This window comes from Oncorhynchus masou, chromosome 28 (genome assembly GCF_036934945.1).
Source record: "Oncorhynchus masou masou isolate Uvic2021 chromosome 28, UVic_Omas_1.1, whole genome shotgun sequence".
Lineage (NCBI taxonomy): Eukaryota > Metazoa > Chordata > Actinopteri > Salmoniformes > Salmonidae > Oncorhynchus > Oncorhynchus masou.
The window spans coordinates 2,340,596-2,363,763 of NC_088239.1; the positions used below are offsets into that span (position 1 = coordinate 2,340,596).

The 23,168-nt window shown below is 45.4% G+C and overlaps 1 protein-coding gene across 1 annotated transcript in view; it reads right to left on the reverse strand.

Annotated features, from left to right (window-relative positions):
• Positions 1–23,168, reverse strand: part of map3k22 (mitogen-activated protein kinase kinase kinase 22) — a 193,945-nt gene that overhangs the window by 104,147 nt on the left and 66,630 nt on the right. Inside the window, exons 12-13 of the mRNA XM_064941127.1 lie at positions 21,311–21,382; positions 14,111–14,278 (exon numbers count right to left, since the gene is read on the reverse strand). Coding sequence (XP_064797199.1) covers positions 14,111–14,278; positions 21,311–21,382 — 240 coding nt within the window. The remainder of the gene's footprint in view (positions 1–14,110; positions 14,279–21,310; positions 21,383–23,168) is intronic.

Below are 23,168 nucleotides of genomic sequence, written 5' to 3' on the forward strand. Positions count from 1 at the left end.
CTGGTATGTCTGAATGTAACCAGGAGGAGGTTAGAGGACCTGGTATGTCTGAATGTAACCAGGAGGAGGTTAGAGGACCTGGTATGTCTGAATGTAACCAGGAGGAGGTTAGAGGACCTGGTATGTCTGAATGTAACCAGGAGGAGGTTAGAGGACCTGGTATGTCTGAATGTAACCAGGAGGTGGTTAGAGGACCTGGTATGTCTGAATGTAACCAGGAGGAGGTTAGAGGACCTGGTATGTCTGAATGTAACCAGGAGGAGGTTAGAGGACCTGGTATGTCTGGTATGTCTGAATGTAACCAGGAGGAGGTTAGAGGACCTGGTATGTCTGAATGTAACCAGGAGGAGGTTAGAGGACCTGGTATGTCTGGTATGTCTGAATGTAACCAGGAGGTGGTTAGAGGACCTGGTATGTCTGAATGTAACCAGGAGGTGGTTAGAGGACCTGGTATGTCTGAATGTAACCAGGAGGAGGTTAGAGGACCTGGTATGTCTGGTATGTCTGAATGTCACCAGGAGGAGGTTAGAGGACCTGGTATGTCTGAATGTAACCAGGAGGTGGTTAGAGGACCTGGTATGTCTGAATGTAACCAGGAGGAGGTTAGAGGACCTGGTATGTCTGAATGTCACCAGGAGGAGGTTAGAGGACCTGGTATGTCTGGTATGTCTGAATGTAACCAGGAGGAGGTTAGAGGACCTGGTATGTCTGAATGTAACCAGGAGGTGGTTAGAGGACCTGGTATGTCTGAATGTAACCAGGAGGAGGTTAGAGGACCTGGTATGTCTGAATGTAACCAGGAGGAGGTTAGAGGACCTGGTATGTCTGAATGTAACCAGGAGGAGGTTAGAGGACCTGGTATGTCTGGTATGTCACCAGGAGGTGGTTAGAGGACCTGGTATGTCTGAATGTAACCAGGAGGAGGTTAGAGGACCTGGTATGTCTGAATGTCACCAGGAGGAGGTTAGAGGACCTGGTATGTCTGAATGTAACCAGGAGGAGGTTAGAGGACCTGGTATGTCTGGTATGTCTGAATGTAACCAGGAGGAGGTTAGAGGACCTGGTATGTCTGAATGTCACCAGGAGGAGGTTAGAGGACCTGGTATGTCTGAATGTAACCAGGAGGAGGTTAGAGGACCTGGTATGTCTGAATGTAACCAGGAGGAGGTTAGAGGACCTGGTATGTCTGAATGTCACCAGGAGGAGGTTAGAGGACATGGTATGTCTGAATGTAACCAGGAGGAGGTTAGAGGACCTGGTATGTCTGAATGTAACCAGGAGGAGGTTAGAGGACCTGGTATGTCTGAATGTAACCAGGAGGAGGTTAAAGGACCTGGTATGTCTGGTATGTCACCAGGAGGTGGTTAGAGGACCTGGTATGTCTGAATGTAACCAGGAGGAGGTTAGAGGACCTGGTATGTCTGAATGTCACCAGGAGGAGGTTAGAGGACCTGGTATGTCTGAATGTAACCAGGAGGAGGTTAGAGGACCTGGTATGTCTGAATGTAACCAGGAGGAGGTTAGAGGACCTGGTATGTCTGGTATGTCTGAATGTAACCAGGAGGAGGTTAGAGGACCTGGTATGTCTGAATGTCACCAGGAGGAGGTTAGAGGACCTGGTATGTCTGAATGTAACCAGGAGGAGGTTAGAGGACCTGGTATGTCTGAATGTAACCAGGAGGAGGTTAGAGGACCTGGTATGTCTGAATGTAACCAGGAGGAGGTTAGAGGACCTGGTATGTCTGAATGTAACCAGGAGGAGGTTAGAGGACCTGGTATGTCTGAATGTAACCAGGAGGAGGTTAGAGGACCTGGTATGTCTGAATGTAACCAGGAGGAGGTTAGAGGACCTGGTATGTCTGAATGTAACCAGGAGGTGGTTAGAGGACCTGGTATGTCTGAATGTAACCAGGAGGAGGTTAGAGGACCTGGTATGTCTGAATGTAACCAGGAGGAGGTTAGAGGACCTGGTATGTCTGGTATGTCTGAATGTAACCAGGAGGAGGTTAGAGGACCTGGTATGTCTGAATGTAACCAGGAGGAGGTTAGAGGACCTGGTATGTCTGGTATGTCTGAATGTAACCAGGAGGTGGTTAGAGGACCTGGTATGTCTGAATGTAACCAGGAGGTGGTTAGAGGACCTGGTATGTCTGAATGTAACCAGGAGGAGGTTAGAGGACCTGGTATGTCTGGTATGTCTGAATGTCACCAGGAGGAGGTTAGAGGACCTGGTATGTCTGAATGTAACCAGGAGGTGGTTAGAGGACCTGGTATGTCTGAATGTAACCAGGAGGAGGTTAGAGGACCTGGTATGTCTGAATGTCACCAGGAGGAGGTTAGAGGACCTGGTATGTCTGGTATGTCTGAATGTAACCAGGAGGAGGTTAGAGGACCTGGTATGTCTGAATGTAACCAGGAGGTGGTTAGAGGACCTGGTATGTCTGAATGTAACCAGGAGGAGGTTAGAGGACCTGGTATGTCTGAATGTAACCAGGAGGAGGTTAGAGGACCTGGTATGTCTGAATGTAACCAGGAGGAGGTTAGAGGACCTGGTATGTCTGGTATGTCACCAGGAGGTGGTTAGAGGACCTGGTATGTCTGAATGTAACCAGGAGGAGGTTAGAGGACCTGGTATGTCTGAATGTCACCAGGAGGAGGTTAGAGGACCTGGTATGTCTGAATGTAACCAGGAGGAGGTTAGAGGACCTGGTATGTCTGAATGTAACCAGGAGGAGGTTAGAGGACCTGGTATGTCTGGTATGTCTGAATGTAACCAGGAGGAGGTTAGAGGACCTGGTATGTCTGAATGTCACCAGGAGGAGGTTAGAGGACCTGGTATGTCTGAATGTAACCAGGAGGAGGTTAGAGGACCTGGTATGTCTGAATGTAACCAGGAGGAGGTTAGAGGACCTGGTATGTCTGAATATAACCAGGAGGAGGTTAGAGGACCTGGTATGTCTGAATGTAACCAGGAGGAGGTTAGAGGACCTGGTATGTCTGAATGTAACCAGGAGGAGGTTAGAGGACCTGGTATGTCTGAATGTAACCAGGAGGAGGTTAGAGGACCTGGTATGTCTGAATGTAACCAGGAGGTGGTTAGAGGACCTGGTATGTCTGAATGTAACCAGGAGGAGGTTAGAGGACCTGGTATGTCTGAATGTAACCAGGAGGAGGTTAGAGGACCTGGTATGTCTGGTATGTCTGAATGTAACCAGGAGGAGGTTAGAGGACCTGGTATGTCTGAATGTAACCAGGAGGAGGTTAGAGGACCTGGTATGTCTGGTATGTCTGAATGTAACCAGGAGGTGGTTAGAGGACCTGGTATGTCTGAATGTAACCAGGAGGTGGTTAGAGGACCTGGTATGTCTGAATGTAACCAGGAGGAGGTTAGAGGACCTGGTATGTCTGGTATGTCTGAATGTCACCAGGAGGAGGTTAGAGGACCTGGTATGTCTGAATGTAACCAGGAGGTGGTTAGAGGACCTGGTATGTCTGAATGTAACCAGGAGGAGGTTAGAGGACCTGGTATGTCTGAATGTCACCAGGAGGAGGTTAGAGGACCTGGTATGTCTGGTATGTCTGAATGTAACCAGGAGGAGGTTAGAGGACCTGGTATGTCTGAATGTAACCAGGAGGTGGTTAGAGGACCTGGTATGTCTGAATGTAACCAGGAGGAGGTTAGAGGACCTGGTATGTCTGAATGTAACCAGGAGGAGGTTAGAGGACCTGGTATGTCTGGTATGTCTGAATGTCACCAGGAGGAGGTTAGAGGACCTGGTATGTCTGAATGTAACCAGGAGGAGGTTAGAGGACCTGGTATGTCTGAATGTAACCAGGAGGTGGTTAGAGGACCTGGTATGTCTGAATGTAACCAGGAGGTGGTTAGAGGACCTGGTATGTCTGAATGTCACCAGGAGGAGGTTAGAGGACCTGGTATGTCTGAATGTAACCAGGAGGAGGTTAGAGGACCTGGTATGTCTGGTATGTCTGAATGTAACCAGGAGGAGGTTAGAGGACCTGGTATGTCTGAATGTAACCAGGAGGAGGTTAGAGGACCTGGTATGTCTGAATGTAACCAGGAGGAGGTTAGAGGACCTGGTATGTCTGAATGTCACCAGGAGGAGGTTAGAGGACCTGGTATGTCTGAATGTCACCAGGAGGAGGTTAGAGGACCTGGTATGTCTGGTATGTCTGAATGTAACCAGGAGGAGGTTAGAGGACCTGGTATGTCTGAATGTAACCAGGAGGTGGTTAGAGGACCTGGTATGTCTGAATGTCACCAGGAGGAGGTTAGAGGACCTGGTATGTCTGAATGTAACCAGGAGGAGGTTAGAGGACCTGGTATGTCTGAATGTAACCAGGAGGAGGTTAGAGGACCTGGTATGTCTGAATGTAACCAGGAGGAGGTTAGAGGACCTGGTATGTCTGAATGTAACCAGGAGGAGGTTAGAGGACCTGGTATGTCTGGTATGTCTGAATGTAACCAGGAGGAGGTTAGAGGACCTGGTATGTCTGAATGTCACCAGGAGGAGGTTAGAGGACCTGGTATGTCTGAATGTAACCAGGAGGAGGTTAGAGGACCTGGTATGTCTGGTATGTCTGAATGTAACCAGGAGGTGGTTAGAGGACCTGGTATGTCTGAATGTAACCAGGAGGAGGTTAGAGGACCTGGTATGTCTGAATGTAACCAGGAGGAGGTTAGAGGACCTGGTATGTCTGAATGTAACCAGGAGGAGGTTAGAGGACCTGGTATGTCTGAATGTAACCAGGAGGTGGTTAGAGGACCTGGTATGTCTGAATGTAACCAGGAGGTGGTTAGAGGACCTGGTATGTCTGGTATGTCTGAATGTAACCAGGAGGTGGTTAGAGGACCTGGTATGTCTGAATGTAACCAGGAGGAGGTTAGAGGACCTGGTATGTCTGAATGTAACCAGGAGGAGGTTAGAGGACCTGGTATGTCTGAATGTAACCAGGAGGAGGTTAGAGGACCTGGTATGTCTGAATGTAACCAGGAGGTGGTTAGAGGACCTGGTATGTCTGAATGTAACCAGGAGGTGGTTAGAGGACCTGGTATGTCTGAATGTCACCAGGAGGAGGTTAGAGGACCTGGTATGTCTGAATGTCACCAGGAGGAGGTTAGAGGACCTGGTATGTCTGAATGTAACCAGGAGGAGGTTAGAGGACCTGGTATGTCTGGTATGTCTGAATGTAACCAGGAGGAGGTTAGAGGACCTGGTATGTCTGAATGTAACCAGGAGGAGGTTAGAGGACCTGGTATGTCTGAATGTAACCAGGAGGAGGTTAGAGGACCTGGTATGTCTGAATGTCACCAGGAGGAGGTTAGAGGACCTGGTATGTCTGAATGTCACCAGGAGGAGGTTAGAGGACCTGGTATGTCTGGTATGTCTGAATGTAACCAGGAGGAGGTTAGAGGACCTGGTATGTCTGAATGTAACCAGGAGGTGGTTAGAGGACCTGGTATGTCTGAATGTCACCAGGAGGAGGTTAGAGGACCTGGTATGTCTGAATGTAACCAGGAGGAGGTTAGAGGACCTGGTATGTCTGAATGTAACCAGGAGGAGGTTAGAGGACCTGGTATGTCTGAATGTAACCAGGAGGAGGTTAGAGGACCTGGTATGTCTGAATGTAACCAGGAGGAGGTTAGAGGACCTGGTATGTCTGAATGTAACCAGGAGGAGGTTAGAGGACCTGGTATGTCTGGTATGTCTGAATGTAACCAGGAGGAGGTTAGAGGACCTGGTATGTCTGAATGTAACCAGGAGGAGGTTAGAGGACCTGGTATGTCTGGTATGTCTGAATGTAACCAGGAGGAGGTTAGAGGACCTGGTATGTCTGAATGTCACCAGGAGGAGGTTAGAGGACCTGGTATGTCTGAATGTAACCAGGAGGAGGTTAGAGGACCTGGTATGTCTGAATGTAACCAGGAGGTGGTTAGAGGACCTGGTATGTCTGAATGTAACCAGGAGGAGGTTAGAGGACCTGGTATGTCTGAATGTAACCAGGAGGAGGTTAGAGGACCTGGTATGTCTGAATGTAACCAGGAGGAGGTTAGAGGACCTGGTATGTCTGAATGTAACCAGGAGGTGGTTAGAGGACCTGGTATGTCTGAATGTAACCAGGAGGTGGTTAGAGGACCTGGTATGTCTGAATGTCACCAGGAGGAGGTTAGAGGACCTGGTATGTCTGAATGTAACCAGGAGGAGGTTAGAGGACCTGGTATGTCTGGTATGTCTGAATGTAACCAGGAGGAGGTTAGAGGACCTGGTATGTCTGAATGTAACCAGGAGGAGGTTAGAGGACCTGGTATGTCTGAATGTAACCAGGAGGAGGTTAGAGGACCTGGTATGTCTGAATGTCACCAGGAGGAGGTTAGAGGACCTGGTATGTCTGAATGTCACCAGGAGGAGGTTAGAGGACCTGGTATGTCTGGTATGTCTGAATGTAACCAGGAGGAGGTTAGAGGACCTGGTATGTCTGAATGTAACCAGGAGGTGGTTAGAGGACCTGGTATGTCTGAATGTCACCAGGAGGAGGTTAGAGGACCTGGTATGTCTGAATGTAACCAGGAGGAGGTTAGAGGACCTGGTATGTCTGAATGTAACCAGGAGGAGGTTAGAGGACCTGGTATGTCTGAATGTAACCAGGAGGAGGTTAGAGGACCTGGTATGTCTGAATGTAACCAGGAGGTGGTTAGAGGACCTGGTATGTCTGAATGTAACCAGGAGGTGGTTAGAGGACCTGGTATGTCTGGTATGTCTGAATGTAACCAGGAGGTGGTTAGAGGACCTGGTATGTCTGAATGTAACCAGGAGGAGGTTAGAGGACCTGGTATGTCTGAATGTAACCAGGAGGAGGTTAGAGGACCTGGTATGTCTGAATGTAACCAGGAGGAGGTTAGAGGACCTGGTATGTCTGAATGTAACCAGGAGGTGGTTAGAGGACCTGGTATGTCTGAATGTAACCAGGAGGTGGTTAGAGGACCTGGTATGTCTGAATGTCACCAGGAGGAGGTTAGAGGACCTGGTATGTCTGAATGTCACCAGGAGGAGGTTAGAGGACCTGGTATGTCTGAATGTAACCAGGAGGAGGTTAGAGGACCTGGTATGTCTGGTATGTCTGAATGTAACCAGGAGGAGGTTAGAGGACCTGGTATGTCTGAATGTAACCAGGAGGAGGTTAGAGGACCTGGTATGTCTGAATGTAACCAGGAGGAGGTTAGAGGACCTGGTATGTCTGAATGTCACCAGGAGGAGGTTAGAGGACCTGGTATGTCTGAATGTCACCAGGAGGAGGTTAGAGGACCTGGTATGTCTGGTATGTCTGAATGTAACCAGGAGGAGGTTAGAGGACCTGGTATGTCTGAATGTAACCAGGAGGTGGTTAGAGGACCTGGTATGTCTGAATGTCACCAGGAGGAGGTTAGAGGACCTGGTATGTCTGAATGTAACCAGGAGGAGGTTAGAGGACCTGGTATGTCTGAATGTAACCAGGAGGAGGTTAGAGGACCTGGTATGTCTGAATGTAACCAGGAGGAGGTTAGAGGACCTGGTATGTCTGAATGTAACCAGGAGGAGGTTAGAGGACCTGGTATGTCTGAATGTAACCAGGAGGAGGTTAGAGGACCTGGTATGTCTGGTATGTCTGAATGTAACCAGGAGGAGGTTAGAGGACCTGGTATGTCTGAATGTAACCAGGAGGAGGTTAGAGGACCTGGTATGTCTGGTATGTCTGAATGTAACCAGGAGGAGGTTAGAGGACCTGGTATGTCTGAATGTCACCAGGAGGAGGTTAGAGGACCTGGTATGTCTGAATGTAACCAGGAGGAGGTTAGAGGACCTGGTATGTCTGAATGTAACCAGGAGGTGGTTAGAGGACCTGGTATGTCTGAATGTAACCAGGAGGAGGTTAGAGGACCTGGTATGTCTGAATGTAACCAGGAGGAGGTTAGAGGACCTGGTATGTCTGAATGTAACCAGGAGGAGGTTAGAGGACCTGGTATGTCTGAATGTAACCAGGAGGTGGTTAGAGGACCTGGTATGTCTGAATGTAACCAGGAGGTGGTTAGAGGACCTGGTATGTCTGAATGTCACCAGGAGGAGGTTAGAGGACCTGGTATGTCTGAATGTAACCAGGAGGAGGTTAGAGGACCTGGTATGTCTGGTATGTCTGAATGTAACCAGGAGGAGGTTAGAGGACCTGGTATGTCTGAATGTAACCAGGAGGAGGTTAGAGGACCTGGTATGTCTGAATGTAACCAGGAGGAGGTTAGAGGACCTGGTATGTCTGAATGTCACCAGGAGGAGGTTAGAGGACCTGGTATGTCTGAATGTCACCAGGAGGAGGTTAGAGGACCTGGTATGTCTGGTATGTCTGAATGTAACCAGGAGGAGGTTAGAGGACCTGGTATGTCTGAATGTAACCAGGAGGTGGTTAGAGGACCTGGTATGTCTGAATGTCACCAGGAGGAGGTTAGAGGACCTGGTATGTCTGAATGTAACCAGGAGGAGGTTAGAGGACCTGGTATGTCTGAATGTAACCAGGAGGAGGTTAGAGGACCTGGTATGTCTGAATGTAACCAGGAGGAGGTTAGAGGACCTGGTATGTCTGGTATGTCTGAATGTAACCAGGAGGAGGTTAGAGGACCTGGTATGTCTGAATGTCACCAGGAGGAGGTTAGAGGACCTGGTATGTCTGAATGTAACCAGGAGGAGGTTAGACCTGGTATGTCTGAATGTAACCAGGAGGAGGTTAGAGGACCTGGTACGTCTGAATGTAACCAGGAGGTGATTAGAGGACCTGGTATGTCTGAATGTAACCAGGAGGAGGTTAGAGGACCTGGTATGTCTGAATGTAACCAGGAGGAGGTTAGAGGACCTGGTATGTCTGGTATGTCTGAATGTAACCAGGAGGAGGTTAGAGGACCTGGTATGTCTGAATGTAACCAGGAGGAGGTTAGAGGACCTGGTATGTCTGATATGTCTGAATGTAACCAGGAGGAGGTTAGAGGACCTGGTATGTCTGAATGTAACCAGGAGGAGGTTAGAGGACCTGGTACGTCTGAATGTAACCAGGAGGTGGTTAGAGGACCTGGTATGTCTGAATGTAACCAGGAGGAGGTTAGAGGACCTGGTATGTCTGAATGTAACCAGGAGGAGGTTAGAGGACCTGGTATGTCTGAATGTAACCAGGAGGAGGTTAGAGGACCTGGTATGTCTGAATGTAACCAGGAGGAGGTTAGAGGACCTGGTATGTCTGGTATGTCTGAATGTAACCAGGAGGAGGTTAGAGGACCTGGTATGTCTGAATGTAACCAGGAGGTGGTTAGAGGACCTGGTATGTCTGAATGTAACCAGGAGGAGGTTAGAGGACCTGGTATGTCTGGTATGTCTGAATGTCACCAGGAGGAGGTTAGAGGACCTGGTATGTCTGAATGTAACCAGGAGGAGGTTAGAGGACCTGGTATGTCTGAATGTAACCAGGAGGAGGTTAGAGGACCTGGTATGTCTGGTATGTCTGAATGTAACCAGGAGGAGGTTAGAGGACCTGGTATGTCTGAATGTAACCAGGAGGTGGTTAGAGGACCTGGTATGTCTGAATGTAACCAGGAGGAGGTTAGAGGACCTGGTATGTCTGAATGTAACCAGGAGGAGGTTAGAGGACCTGGTATGTCTGGTATGTCTGAATGTAACCAGGAGGTGGTTAGAGGACCTGGTATGTCTGGTATGTCTGAATGTAACCAGGAGGTGGTTAGAGGACCTGGTATGTCTGAATGTAACCAGGAGGAGGTTAGAGGACCTGGTATGTCTGAATGTAACCAGGAGGAGGTTAGAGGACCTGGTATGTCTGAATGTAACCAGGAGGAGGTTAGAGGACCTGGTATGTCTGGTATGTCTGAATGTAACCAGGAGGAGGTTAGAGGACCTGGTATGTCTGAATGTAACCAGGAGGAGGTTAGAGGACCTGGTATGTCTGAATGTAACCAGGAGGAGGTTAGAGGACCTGGTATGTCTGAATGTAACCAGGAGGAGGTTAGAGGACCTGGTATGTCTGAATGTAACCAGGAGGAGGTTAGAGGACCTGGTATGTCTGGTATGTCTGAATGTAACCAGGAGGAGGTTAGAGGACCTGGTATGTCTGAATGTAACCAGGAGGAGGTTAGAGGACCTGGTATGTCTGGTATGTCTGAATGTAACCAGGAGGTGGTTAGAGGACCTGGTATGTCTGAATGTAACCAGGAGGAGGTTAGAGGACCTGGTATGTCTGGTATGTCTGAATGTAACCAGGAGGAGGTTAGAGGACCTGGTATGTCTGAATGTAACCAGGAGGAGGTTAGAGGACCTGGTGCGTCTGAATGTAACCAGGAGGTGGTTAGAGGACCTGGTATGTCTGAATGTAACCAGGAGGAGGTTAGAGGACCTGGTATGTCTGAATGTAACCAGGAGGAGGTTAGAGGACCTGGTATGTCTGAATGTAACCAGGAGGAGGTTAGAGGACCTGGTATGTCTGAATGTAACCAGGAGGAGGTTAGAGGACCTGGTATGTCTGGTATGTCTGAATGTAACCAGGAGGAGGTTAGAGGACCTGGTATGTCTGAATGTAACCAGGAGGTGGTTAGAGGACCTGGTATGTCTGAATGTAACCAGGAGGAGGTTAGAGGACCTGGTATGTCTGGTATGTCTGAATGTCACCAGGAGGAGGTTAGAGGACCTGGTATGTCTGAATGTAACCAGGAGGAGGTTAGAGGACCTGGTATGTCTGAATGTAACCAGGAGGAGGTTAGAGGACCTGGTATGTCTGGTATGTCTGAATGTAACCAGGAGGAGGTTAGAGGACCTGGTATGTCTGAATGTAACCAGGAGGTGGTTAGAGGACCTGGTATGTCTGAATGTAACCAGGAGGAGGTTAGAGGACCTGGTATGTCTGAATGTAACCAGGAGGAGGTTAGAGGACCTGGTATGTCTGGTATGTCTGAATGTAACCAGGAGGTGGTTAGAGGACCTGGTATGTCTGGTATGTCTGAATGTAACCAGGAGGTGGTTAGAGGACCTGGTATGTCTGAATGTAACCAGGAGGAGGTTAGAGGACCTGGTATGTCTGAATGTAACCAGGAGGAGGTTAGAGGACCTGGTATGTCTGAATGTAACCAGGAGGAGGTTAGAGGACCTGGTATGTCTGGTATGTCTGAATGTAACCAGGAGGAGGTTAGAGGACCTGGTATGTCTGAATGTAACCAGGAGGAGGTTAGAGGACCTGGTATGTCTGAATGTAACCAGGAGGAGGTTAGAGGACCTGGTATGTCTGAATGTAACCGGGAGGAGGTTAGAGGACCTGGTATGTCTGAATGTAACCAGGAGGAGGTTAGAGGACCTGGTATGTCTGAATGTAACCAGGAGGAGGTTAGAGGACCTGGTATGTCTGAATGTAACCAGGAGGAGGTTAGAGGACCTGGTATGTCTGAATGTAACCAATGTTAGAGGACCTGGTATGTCTGAATGTAACCAGGAGGAGGTTAGAGGACCTGGTATGTCTGAATGTAACCAGGAGGTGGTTAGAGGACCTGGTATGTCTGAATGTAACCAGGAGGAGGTTAGAGGACCTGGTATGTCTGAATGTAACCAGGAGGAGGTTAGAGGACCTGGTATGTCTGGTATGTCTGAATGTAACCAGGAGGAGGTTAGAGGACCTGGTATGTCTGAATGTAACCAGGAGGAGGTTAGAGGACCTGGTATGTCTGAATGTAACCAGGAGGAGGTTAGAGGACCTGGTATGTCTGAATGTAACCAGGAGGAGGTTAGAGGACCTGGTATGTCTGAATGTAACCAGGAGGAGGTTAGAGGACCTGGTATGTCTGGTATGTCTGAATGTCATCAGGAGGAGGTTAGAGGACCTGGTATGTCTGGTATGTCTGAATGTAACCAGGAGGAGGTTAGAGGACCTGGTATGTCTGAATGTAACCAGGAGGTGGTTAGAGGACCTGGTATGTCTGAATGTAACCAGGAGGAGGTTAGAGGACCTGGTATGTCTGAATGTAACCAGGAGGAGGTTAGAGGACCTGGTATGTCTGAATGTAACCAGGAGGAGGTTAGAGGACCTGGTATGTCTGAATGTAACCAGGAGGAGGTTAGAGGACCTGGTATGTCTGAATGTAACCAGGAGGAGGTTAGAGGACCTGGTATGTCTGGTATGTCTGAATGTCACCAGGAGGAGGTTAGAGGACCTGGTATGTCTGGTATGTCTGAATGTAACCAGGAGGAGGTTAGAGGACCTGGTATGTCTGAATGTAACCAGGAGGAGGTTAGAGGACCTGGTATGTCTGGTATGTCTGAATGTAACCAGGAGGAGGTTAGAGGACCTGGTATGTCTGAATGTAACCAGGAGGTGGTTAGAGGACCTGGTATGTCTGAATGTAACCAGGAGGAGGTTAGAGGACCTGGTATGTCTGGTATGTCTGAATGTAACCAGGAGGAGGTTAGAGGACCTGGTATGTCTGAATGTCACCAGGAGGAGGTTAGAGGACCTGGTATGTCTGAATGTAACCAGGAGGAGGTTAGAGGACCTGGTATGTCTGAATGTAACCAGGAGGAGGTTAGAGGACCTGGTATGTCTGAATGTAACCAGGAGGAGGTTAGAGGACCTGGTATGTCTGGTATGTCTGAATGTAACCAGGAGGAGGTTAGAGGACCTGGTATGTCTGAATGTAACCAGGAGGAGGTTAGAGGACCTGGTATGTCTGGTATGTCTGAATGTAACCAGGAGGAGGTTAGAGGACCTGGTATGTCTGAATGTAACCAGGAGGAGGTTAGAGGACCTGGTATGTCTGAATGTAACCAGGAGGAGGTTAGAGGACCTGGTATGTCTGAATGTAACCAGGAGGAGGTTAGAGGACCTGGTATGTCTGGTATGTCTGAATGTAACCAGGAGGTGGTTAGAGGACCTGGTATGTCTGAATGTAACCAGGAGGAGGTTAGAGGACCTGGTATGTCTGAATGTAACCAGGAGGAGGTTAGAGGACCTGGTATGTCTGAATGTAACCAGGAGGAGGTTAGAGGACCTGGTATGTCTGAATGTAACCAGGAGGTGGTTAGAGGACCTGGTATGTCTGAATGTAACCAGGAGGTGGTTAGAGGACCTGGTATGTCTGAATGTAACCAGGAGGAGGTTAGAGGACCTGGTATGTCTGAATGTAACCAGGAGGAGGTTAGAGGACCTGGTATGTCTGGTATGTCTGAATGTAACCAGGAGGAGGTTAGAGGACCTGGTATGTCTGAATGTAACCAGGAGGAGGTTAGAGGACCTGGTATGTCTGGTATGTCTGAATGTAACCAGGAGGAGGTTAGAGGACCTGGTATGTCTGAATGTAACCAGGAGGAGGTTAGAGGACCTGGTATGTCTAAATGTAACCAGGAGGAGGTTAGAGGACCTGGTATGTCTAAATGTAACCAGGAGGAGGTTAGAGGACCTGGTATGTCTGGTATGTCTGAATGTAACCAGGAGGTGGTTAGAGGACCTGGTATGTCTGAATGTAACCAGGAGGAGGTTAGAGGACCTGGTATGTCTGAATGTAACCAGGAGGAGGTTAGAGGACCTGGTATGTCTGAATGTAACCAGGAGGAGGTTAGAGGACCTGGTATGTCTGAATGTAACCAGGAGGAGGTTAGAGGACCTGGTATGTCTGAATGTAACCAGGAGGAGGTTAGAGGACCTGGTATGTCTGGTATGTCTGAATGTAACCAGGAGGAGGTTAGAGGACCTGGTATGTCTGGTATGTCTGAATGTAACCAGGAGGAGGTTAGAGGACCTGGTATGTCTGAATGTAACCAGGAGGTGGTTAGAGGACCTGGTATGTCTGAATGTAACCAGGAGGAGGTTAGAGGACCTGGTATGTCTGAATGTCACCAGGAGGTGGTTAGAGGACCTGGTATGTCTGAATGTAACCAGGAGGAGGTTAGAGGACCTGGTATGTCTGGTATGTCTGAATGTAACCAGGAGGAGGTTAGAGGACCTGGTATGTCTGAATGTAACCAGGAGGAGGTTAGAGGACCTGGTATGTCTGAATGTAACCAGGGGTCTATATTGGGGTGTAACTCACATCTGGGTACTTCCCTGCGGGGGCAGATCTTCTCTGGGACTCGGCCCAGCGTACGGAGGTCGCTGTACTGTAGAGTGCTGTCTCCGTTGTAACTCCGGGTCTGACTGGATGGAACCAGCTGAAACAGGTTCTCCTGAGGCATGAAGCTCCGAGGGAACGTCCTCCGACCTGGACACACACACACACACGTTCATTTTTATACATAACACGCAAACACACAGTTCTAAGTACGTCAACGGATGTAAAAGCAAGCACACTACTAACTATCTCCCTCTGATGATGAGAGATTACGCATATTATGGACATGTTGGAACTGATGGATATTTGGAAGCTTAAAATTTTGGAGGCGGCTTAATTAGGAGATGGGAGATGGCAGAGGCTTGCAGTGCGATCTGCGTCACAAATAGAACTGACTTCTATTTTAGCCTTTCGCAACACAGACACTCGTTGGCGCGCGCAATAATTGAATAATATAGATTTCTAAATTTATTTTGCAACGCCCACAACGCGAGCAGTGTAGTCAGCATGTTAGGGGAAGTGAGGCCTATCTGAGATATCTATTGCAGCCCTTATCCTCCACTTACTGCAGCCCTTATCCTCCACTTACAACACCTATTCTGACAGTCACATTCTGTTAAAGGTCCCCAAAGCACACACATCCCTGTTAAAGGTCCCCAAAGCACACACATCCCTCTTTTCAGTTCGCTGCAGCTAGCGACTAGAACGAGCTGCAACAAAACACTCAAACTGGACAGTTTTATCTCAATCTCTTCATTCAAAGACTCAATTGGCAAATGTACTGCAAATTGAGAAATCATGTGACTAAACTTAATAAAAAGAGGAAGAAACTATACTATGAAACAAACTTACCACATCTTCAATCTAAACCAACTAGAGAGTGTGTGCCCTCAGGCCTGGAGGGAAGCTAAAGTCATTACGCTACCTAAGAATAGTAAAGCCCCTTGTACTGGCTCAAATACCTGACCAATCAGCCTGTTACCAACCCTTAAAATTTTTGGGAAAATTATGATTGACCAGATACAATGCTATTTTACTGTAAACAAATTGACAACAGAATGTCAGCACACTTATAGGGAAGGACATTCAACAAGCAGACTACTTACACAAATGAAGGATGATTGGCTGAGAGAAATTGATGATAAAATGATTGTGGGGGCTGTTAGACATTATTGATCCTAGTCTGCTGCTGCTGGAAAAACATTACCGTTCAACAGTTTGGGGTCACTACACATGTTTTTGTCCATTAAAATACATCAAATTGATCAGAAATACAGTGTAGATATTGCTCATGTTGTAAATGACTAGTGATAGCTGGAAACGTCAGATTTTTTAAAATGGAATATTTACTTAGGCGTACAGATTCCCATTATCAGCAACCATCACTCCAACCATCAATAGCCTTCATTTCTCAGAACAATAATAGACTGTCGAGTTTCAGAAGAAAGTTCCTTGCTTTCAAAAACAAGGAATTTCTAAGTGACCCCAAACGTTTGAATGGTAGTGTGTTCTGGCTTTATATCCCCTGCTGTATTGTGGATAAAGAGTTACATGTTTAACAGAACATAGAGGGTGTTATTTAATAGTATAATCCAAGTAGAATCAGGAATTCCCCAAGGCAGCTGTCTAGGCCCACTACCTTTTTCAATCTTTACTAATGACATGCCACTGGCCTTGACTGAAGCCAGTGTGTTTATGTATGTGGATGACTCAATACTATACACGTCAGCTACTACAGTGAGTGAAATGACTGCAACACTTAAAGAGCTGCAGTCAGTTTCAGAACGGGTGGCAAGGAATAAGTTAGCCCTAAATATTTCTAAAACTAAAAGCATTGAATTTGGGACAATTAATTCACTAAACCCTAAACCTCAACTAAATCTTGTAATAAATAATGTGGAAATTGAGCAAGTTGAGGTGACTAAACTGCTTGGAGTAACCCTGGATTGTAAACATGTTGATGCAACAGTAGCTAAGATGGGGAGAAGTCTGTCCGTAATAAAGCGCTGCTCTGCCTTCTTAACAGCACTATCAACAAGGCAGGTCCTACAGGCCCTAGTTAGTTACCTTCTTAACAGCACTATCAACAAGGCAGGTCCTACAGGCCATAGATTTGTCGTATTGTCAGGTGGATGTCAGGAAATTACAATTGTCTCAGAACAGCTGGCACTTAAATGTACACGGAGAGCTAACATGAATAATATGCATGTATATCTCTCATGACTCAAAGCGGAGGAGACTTAGATAATTTCTCCAGTTTTTCTGGACTAAAACCCAACTACGGATAAGCCAGGTATGGTTTGGGTCTCTAAAAGATAAACTTTAAATTGGTCTCCCGATTAAATGGGCGGATGGTGAAGTCGATGTGCCTGGTGTACATCATGCCGGAAAACTTTGATAGAAAACTCAGCAAAATAGATATCATTGTTTGACTGTGGACAGGTAAACAAATTTCTGGGAATATTACACTGATTAATTCTCAGGTTACATATGTATTCATAGCTCTACCCTGATTAATTCTCAGGTTACATATTTATTGATGGCTCTACCCTGATTCATTCTCTAGTTCTCTCAGGTTACATATTTATTCATGACTCTACCCTGATTAATTCACAGGTTACATATTTATTCATGGCTCTACCCTGATTAATTCTCTAGTTCTCTCAGGTTACATATTTATTCATGTCTCTACCCTGATTAATTCTCTAGTTCTCTCAGGTTACATATTTATTCATGGCTCTACCCTGATTAATTCACAGGTTACATATTTATTCATGGCTCTACCCTGATTAATTCTCTAGTTCTCTCAGGTTACATATTTATTCATGTCTCTACCCTGATTAATTCTCTAGTTCTCTCAGGTTACATATTTATTCATGGCTCTACCCTGATTCATTCACAGGTTACATATTTATTCATGGCTCTACCCTGATTCATTCTCTAGTTCTCAGGTTACATATTTATTCATGGCTCTACCCTGATTAATTCTCTAGTTATATCTCAGGTTACATATTTATTCATGGCTCTACCCTGATTCATTCTCTAGTTCTCTCAGGTTACATATTTATTCATGGCTCTAGCCTGATTAATTCTCTAGTTCTCTCAGGTTACATATTTATTCATGGCTCTACCCTGATTAATTCACAGGTTACATATTTATTCATGGCTCTACCCTGATTAATTATCTAGTTCTCTCAGGTTACATATTTATTCATGGCTCTACCCTGATTAATTCTCTAGTTCTCTCAGGTTACATATTTATTCATGGCTCTACCCTGATTAATTATCTAGTTCTCTCAGGTTACATATTTATTCATGGCTCTACCCTGATTAATTCGCAGGTTACATATTTATTCATGACTCTACCCTGATTAATTCGCCGGTTACATATTTATTCATGGCTCTACCCTGATTAATTCGTAGGTTACATATTTATTCATAGCTCTACCCTGATTAATTATCTAGTTCTCTCAGGTTACATATTTATTCATGGCTCTACCCTGATTAATTATCTAGTTCTCTCAGGTTACATATTTATTCATGGCTCTACCCAGATTAATTCACAGGTTACATATTTATTCATGGCTCTACCCTGATTAATTCGTAGGTTACATATTTATTCATGGCTCTACCCTGATTAATTATCTAGTTCTCTCAGGTTACATATTTATTCATGGCTCTACCCTGATTAATTCGTAGGTTACATATTTATTCATGGCTCTACCCTGATTAATTATCTAGTTCTCTCAGGTTACATATTTATTCATGGCTCTACCCTGATTAATTCGCAGGTTACACATTTATTCATGACTCTACCCTGATTAATTCGCCGGTTACATATTTATTCATGGCTCTACCCTGATTAATTCGTAGGTTACATATTTATTCATAGCTCTACCCTGATTAATTATCTAGTTCACTCAGGTTACATATTTATTCATGGCTCTACCCTGATTCATTCTCTAGTTCTCAGGTTACATATTTATTCATGGCTCTACCCTGATTAATTTTCTAGTTACATCTCAGATTACATATGTATTCATGGCTCTACATTGATTAATTCTCTAGTTCTCTCAGGTTACATATTTATTCATGGCTCTACCCTGATTAATTCGCAGGTTACATATTTATTCATGGCTCTACCCTGATTAATTCACAGGTTACATATTTATTCATGGCTCTACCCTGATTAATTATCTAGTTCTCTCAGGTTACATATTTATTCATGGCTCTACCCTGATTAATTCTCTAGTTCTCTCAGGTTACATATTTATTCATGGCTCTACCCTGATTAATTATCTAGTTCTCTCAGGTTACATATTTATTCATGGCTCTACCCTGATTAATTCGCAGGTTACATATTTATTCATGACTCTACCCTGATTAATTCGCCGGTTACATATTTATTCATGGCTCTACCCTGATTAATTCGTAGGTTACATATTTATTCATAGCTCTACCCTGATTAATTATCTAGTTCTCTCAGGTTACATATTTATTCATGGCTCTACCCTGATTAATTATCTAGTTCTCTCAGGTTACATATTTATTCATGGCTCTACCCAGATTAATTCACAGGTTACATATTTATTCATGGCTCTACCCTGATTAATTCGTAGGTTACATATTTATTCATGGCTCTACCCTGATTAATTATCTAGTTCTCTCAGGTTACATATTTATTCATGGCTCTACCCTGATTAATTCGTAGGTTACATATTTATTCATGGCTCTACCCTGATTAATTATCTAGTTCTCTCAGGTTACATATTTATTCATGGCTCTACCCTGATTAATTCGCAGGTTACACATTTATTCATGACTCTACCCTGATTAATTCGCCGGTTACATATTTATTCATGGCTCTACCCTGATTAATTCGTAGGTTACATATTTATTCATAGCTCTACCCTGATTAATTATCTAGTTCACTCAGGTTACATATTTATTCATGGCTCTACCCTGATTCATTCTCTAGTTCTCAGGTTACATATTTATTCATGGCTCTACCCTGATTAATTTTCTAGTTACATCTCAGATTACATATGTATTCATGGCTCTACATTGATTAATTCTCTAGTTCTCTCAGGTTACATATTTATTCATGGCTCTACCCTGATTAATTCGCAGGTTAAATATTTATTCATGGCTCTACCCTGATTCATTCGCAGGTTACATATTTATTCATGGCTCTACCCTGATTCATTCTCTAGTTCTCAGGTTACATATTTATTCATGGCTCTACCCTGATTAATTTTCTAGTTACATCTCAGATTACATATGTATTCATGGCTCTACATTGATTAATTCTCTAGTTCTCTCAGGTTACATATTTATTCATGGCTCTACCCTGATTAATTCGCAGGTTAAATATTTATTCATGGCTCTACCCTGATTAATTCGCAGGTTACATATGTATTCATGGCTCTACCCTGATTAATTCTCTAGTTCTCTCAGGTTACATATGTATTCATGGCTCTACCCTGATTAATTCTCTAGTTCTCTCAGGTTACATATTTATTCATGGCTCTACCAACTCCAGAAGAATCCCTTTTTAAAATCATGCAAGAAAAAAATGGCACTTTATTTGGAATGGCAAACAAGAAAAGGTTCCAAGCATATTTAGATAACGAACATACGTTTGGCAGATTAATATTTAATAGTTTTAAGGCATTAAACCGCACTCTTACAATGGAGGTTTTATCTAAATCCAAATGGTTTTCTAGCAAGCTATTAAGAGAATCCCATCCTATGTTTAAGAGAAGGCTATTTGCCCTTTTGCAGATTAAAAGATTACATTTTTGGTGGATTGACAAAGAATCACCTGTGTAAAGTATCCTCCTTTTTAAATGAAGTCAGAGATGGCTACAATTTCAATGTCATCCTCCAGATCTAATATACTGATAGAGACACAGCAAATAATATGGCTGAAATCTAATCTACTGAGAAGGGTATAATATTTGTAAACGAGAACGAAAAACTAAAATCCGTTCTATAAATTCTGTTTCCTCACGGCAGAGTCTGCACAAGGCTGACTGTTCAATGCCTCATATATTGGCATTCTTTTTGTAGCAAGTATCTTATATAACAGGTTCCATTTAAAGGGATGGATTGACGTGTCTTTCATACGTCAGTTCATAGATGCCAAGGTATCGGGACAAAGACCTGTCCCCAAATGACTAGAATATTATACAGTATCACTGTGAAAATTATACATTTGACCATTTTGAAAAATAAGCAGTATAACTGTTAGTCCAATCAGGGGAGGGTTGCTAGGGGAGGGGAGACAGGAAGCAGTATAACTATTAGCCTGTTAGTCCAATCAGGGGAGGGTTGCTAGGGGAGACAGGAAGCAGTATAACTATTAGCCTGTTAGTCCAATCAGGGGAGGGTTGCTAGGGGAGGGGAGACAGGAAGCAGTATAACTATTAGCCTGTTAGTTCAATCAGGGGAGGGTTGCTAGGGGAGGGGAGACAGGAAGCAGTATAACTACTAGCCTGTTTGTCCAATCAGGGGAGGGTTGCTAGGGGAGGGGAGACAGAAAGCAGTATAACTATTAGCCTGTTCGTCCAATCAGGGGAGGGTTGCTAGGGGAGACAGGAAGCAGTATAACTAATTGTACTGTTCTGGTGGTGTATACCTAAAGTATGGCTGAAGTGTCCTGCTGTTTATCAGTGTAAAAATCCCCCAAAGTCCTAAGAGTTATTTGAAGTAGTAAGCCTATATGGATACTAGCACTAGATGTCATCATAACTATTATTGTGCCTGTGGTAGAGTTTGAACTGAAACATATCTTCTATCTGGGAGTGATGGAGCAGCATCGTTCAGGAGAAAGCCCTCTTACTGTAACGACAGAGCAGCATCGTTCAGGAGAAAGACCCCTTACTGTAACGACAGAGCAGCATCGTTCAGGAGAAGGCCCTCTTACTGTAACGACAGAGCAGCATCGTTCAGGAGAAAGACCCCTTACTGTAACGACAGAGCAGCATCGTTCAGGAGAAAGCCCTCTTACTGTAACGACAGAGCAGCATCGTTCAGGAGAAAGCCCTCTTACTGTAACGACAGAGCAGCATCGTTCAGGAGAAAGCCCTCTTACTGTGTAACGACAGAGCAGCATCGTTCAGGAGAAAGCCCTCTTACTGTAACGATAGAGCAGCATCGTTCAGGAGAAAGCCCTCTTACCGTCGCTGTAGTCTTTGCTGCCATTGGACAAGTGGAATTGACGAGGGAAAGTTCCTCCTTTACTGTGGCGCCCTGCAAGGGGAGCAGAGACAGAGAGTCAGTCAGCCAGCCGGTCAGCCAGCCAGTCATGTCCTAATGATTAGTTGAAGGCAGGAGGAAGACCTTACAGTGAAATGCTGAATACAACAGGTGTAGTAGACCTTACAGTGTAATACTGAATACAACAGGTGTAGTAGACCTCACAGTGAAATGCTGAATACAACAGGTGTAGTAGACCTCACAGTGAAATGCAGAATACAACAGGTGTAGTAGACCTCACAGTGTAATGCTGAATACAACAGGTGTAGTAGACCTCACAGTGAAATGATGAATACAACAGGTGTAGTAGACCTCACAGTGAAATGCTGAATACAACAGGTGTAGTAGACCTTACAGTGTAATGCTGAATACAACAGGTGTAGTAGACCTCACAGTGAAATGCTGAATACAACAGGTGTAGTAGACCTCACAGTGAAATGCTGAATACAACAGGTGTTGTAGACCTCACAGTGAAATGCTGAATACAACAGGTGTAGTAGACCTTACAGTGAAATGCCGAATACAACAGGTGTTGTAGACCTCACAGTGAAATGCCGAATACAACAGGTGTTGTAGACCTCACAGTGAAATGCCGAATACAACAGGTGTTGTAGACCTCACAGTGAAATGCCGAATACAACAGGTGTTGTAGACCTCACAGTGAAATGCCGAATACAACAGGTGTTGTAGACCTCACAGTGAAATGCTGAGTACAACAGGTGTAGGTAGACCTTACAGTGAAATGCCGAGTACAACAGGTGTAGTAGACCTCACAGTGAAATGCTGAATACAACAGGTGTAGTAGACCTCACAGTGAAATGCTGAATACAACAGGTGTAGTAGACCTTACAGTGAAATGCTGAATACAACAGGTGTAGTAGACCTCACAGTGAAATGATGAATACAACAGGTGTAGTAGACCTCACAGTGAAATGCTGAATACAACAGGTGTAGTAGACCTCACAGTGAAATGCTGAATACAACAGGTGTAGTAGACCTGAATACAACAGGTGTTGTAGACCTCACAGTGAAATGCCGAATACAACAGGTGTTGTAGACCTCACAGTGAAATGCCGAATACAACAGGTGTTGTAGACCTCACAGTGAAATGCCGAATACAACAGGTGTTGTAGACCTCACAGTGAAATGCCGAATACAACAGGTGTTGTAGACCTCACAGTGAAATGCCGAATACAACAGGTGTTGTAGACCTAACAGTGAAATGCCGAATACAACAGGTGTAGTAGACCTGACAGTGAAATGCCGAATACAACAGGTGCAGTAGACCTGACAGTGAAATGCAGAGTACAACAGGTGTAGTAGACCTCACAGTGAAATGCCGAATACAACAGGTGTAGTAGACCTCACAGTGAAATGCCGAATACAACAGGTGCAGTAGACCTGACAGTGAAATGCAGAGTACAACAGGTGTAGTAGACCTGATAGTGAGAAGCTGAATAGAGGCAGATGGGGAGACAGGGGAATGTAGATGGGGAGACAGGGGAATGTAGATGGGGAGACAAGGAGAGGTAGATGGGGAGACAAGGGGAGGTAGATGGGTAGACAAGGGGAGGTAGATGGGGAGTCAAGGGGAGGTAGATGGGGAGACAAGGGGAGGTAGATGGGGAGACAAGGGGAGGTAGATGGAGAGACAAGGGGAGGTAGATGGAGAGACAAGGGGAGGTAGATGGAGAGACAAGGGGAGGTAGATGGGGAGACAAGGAGAGGTAGATGGGGAGACAAGGGGAGGTAGATGGGGAGACAAGGGGAGGTAGATGGG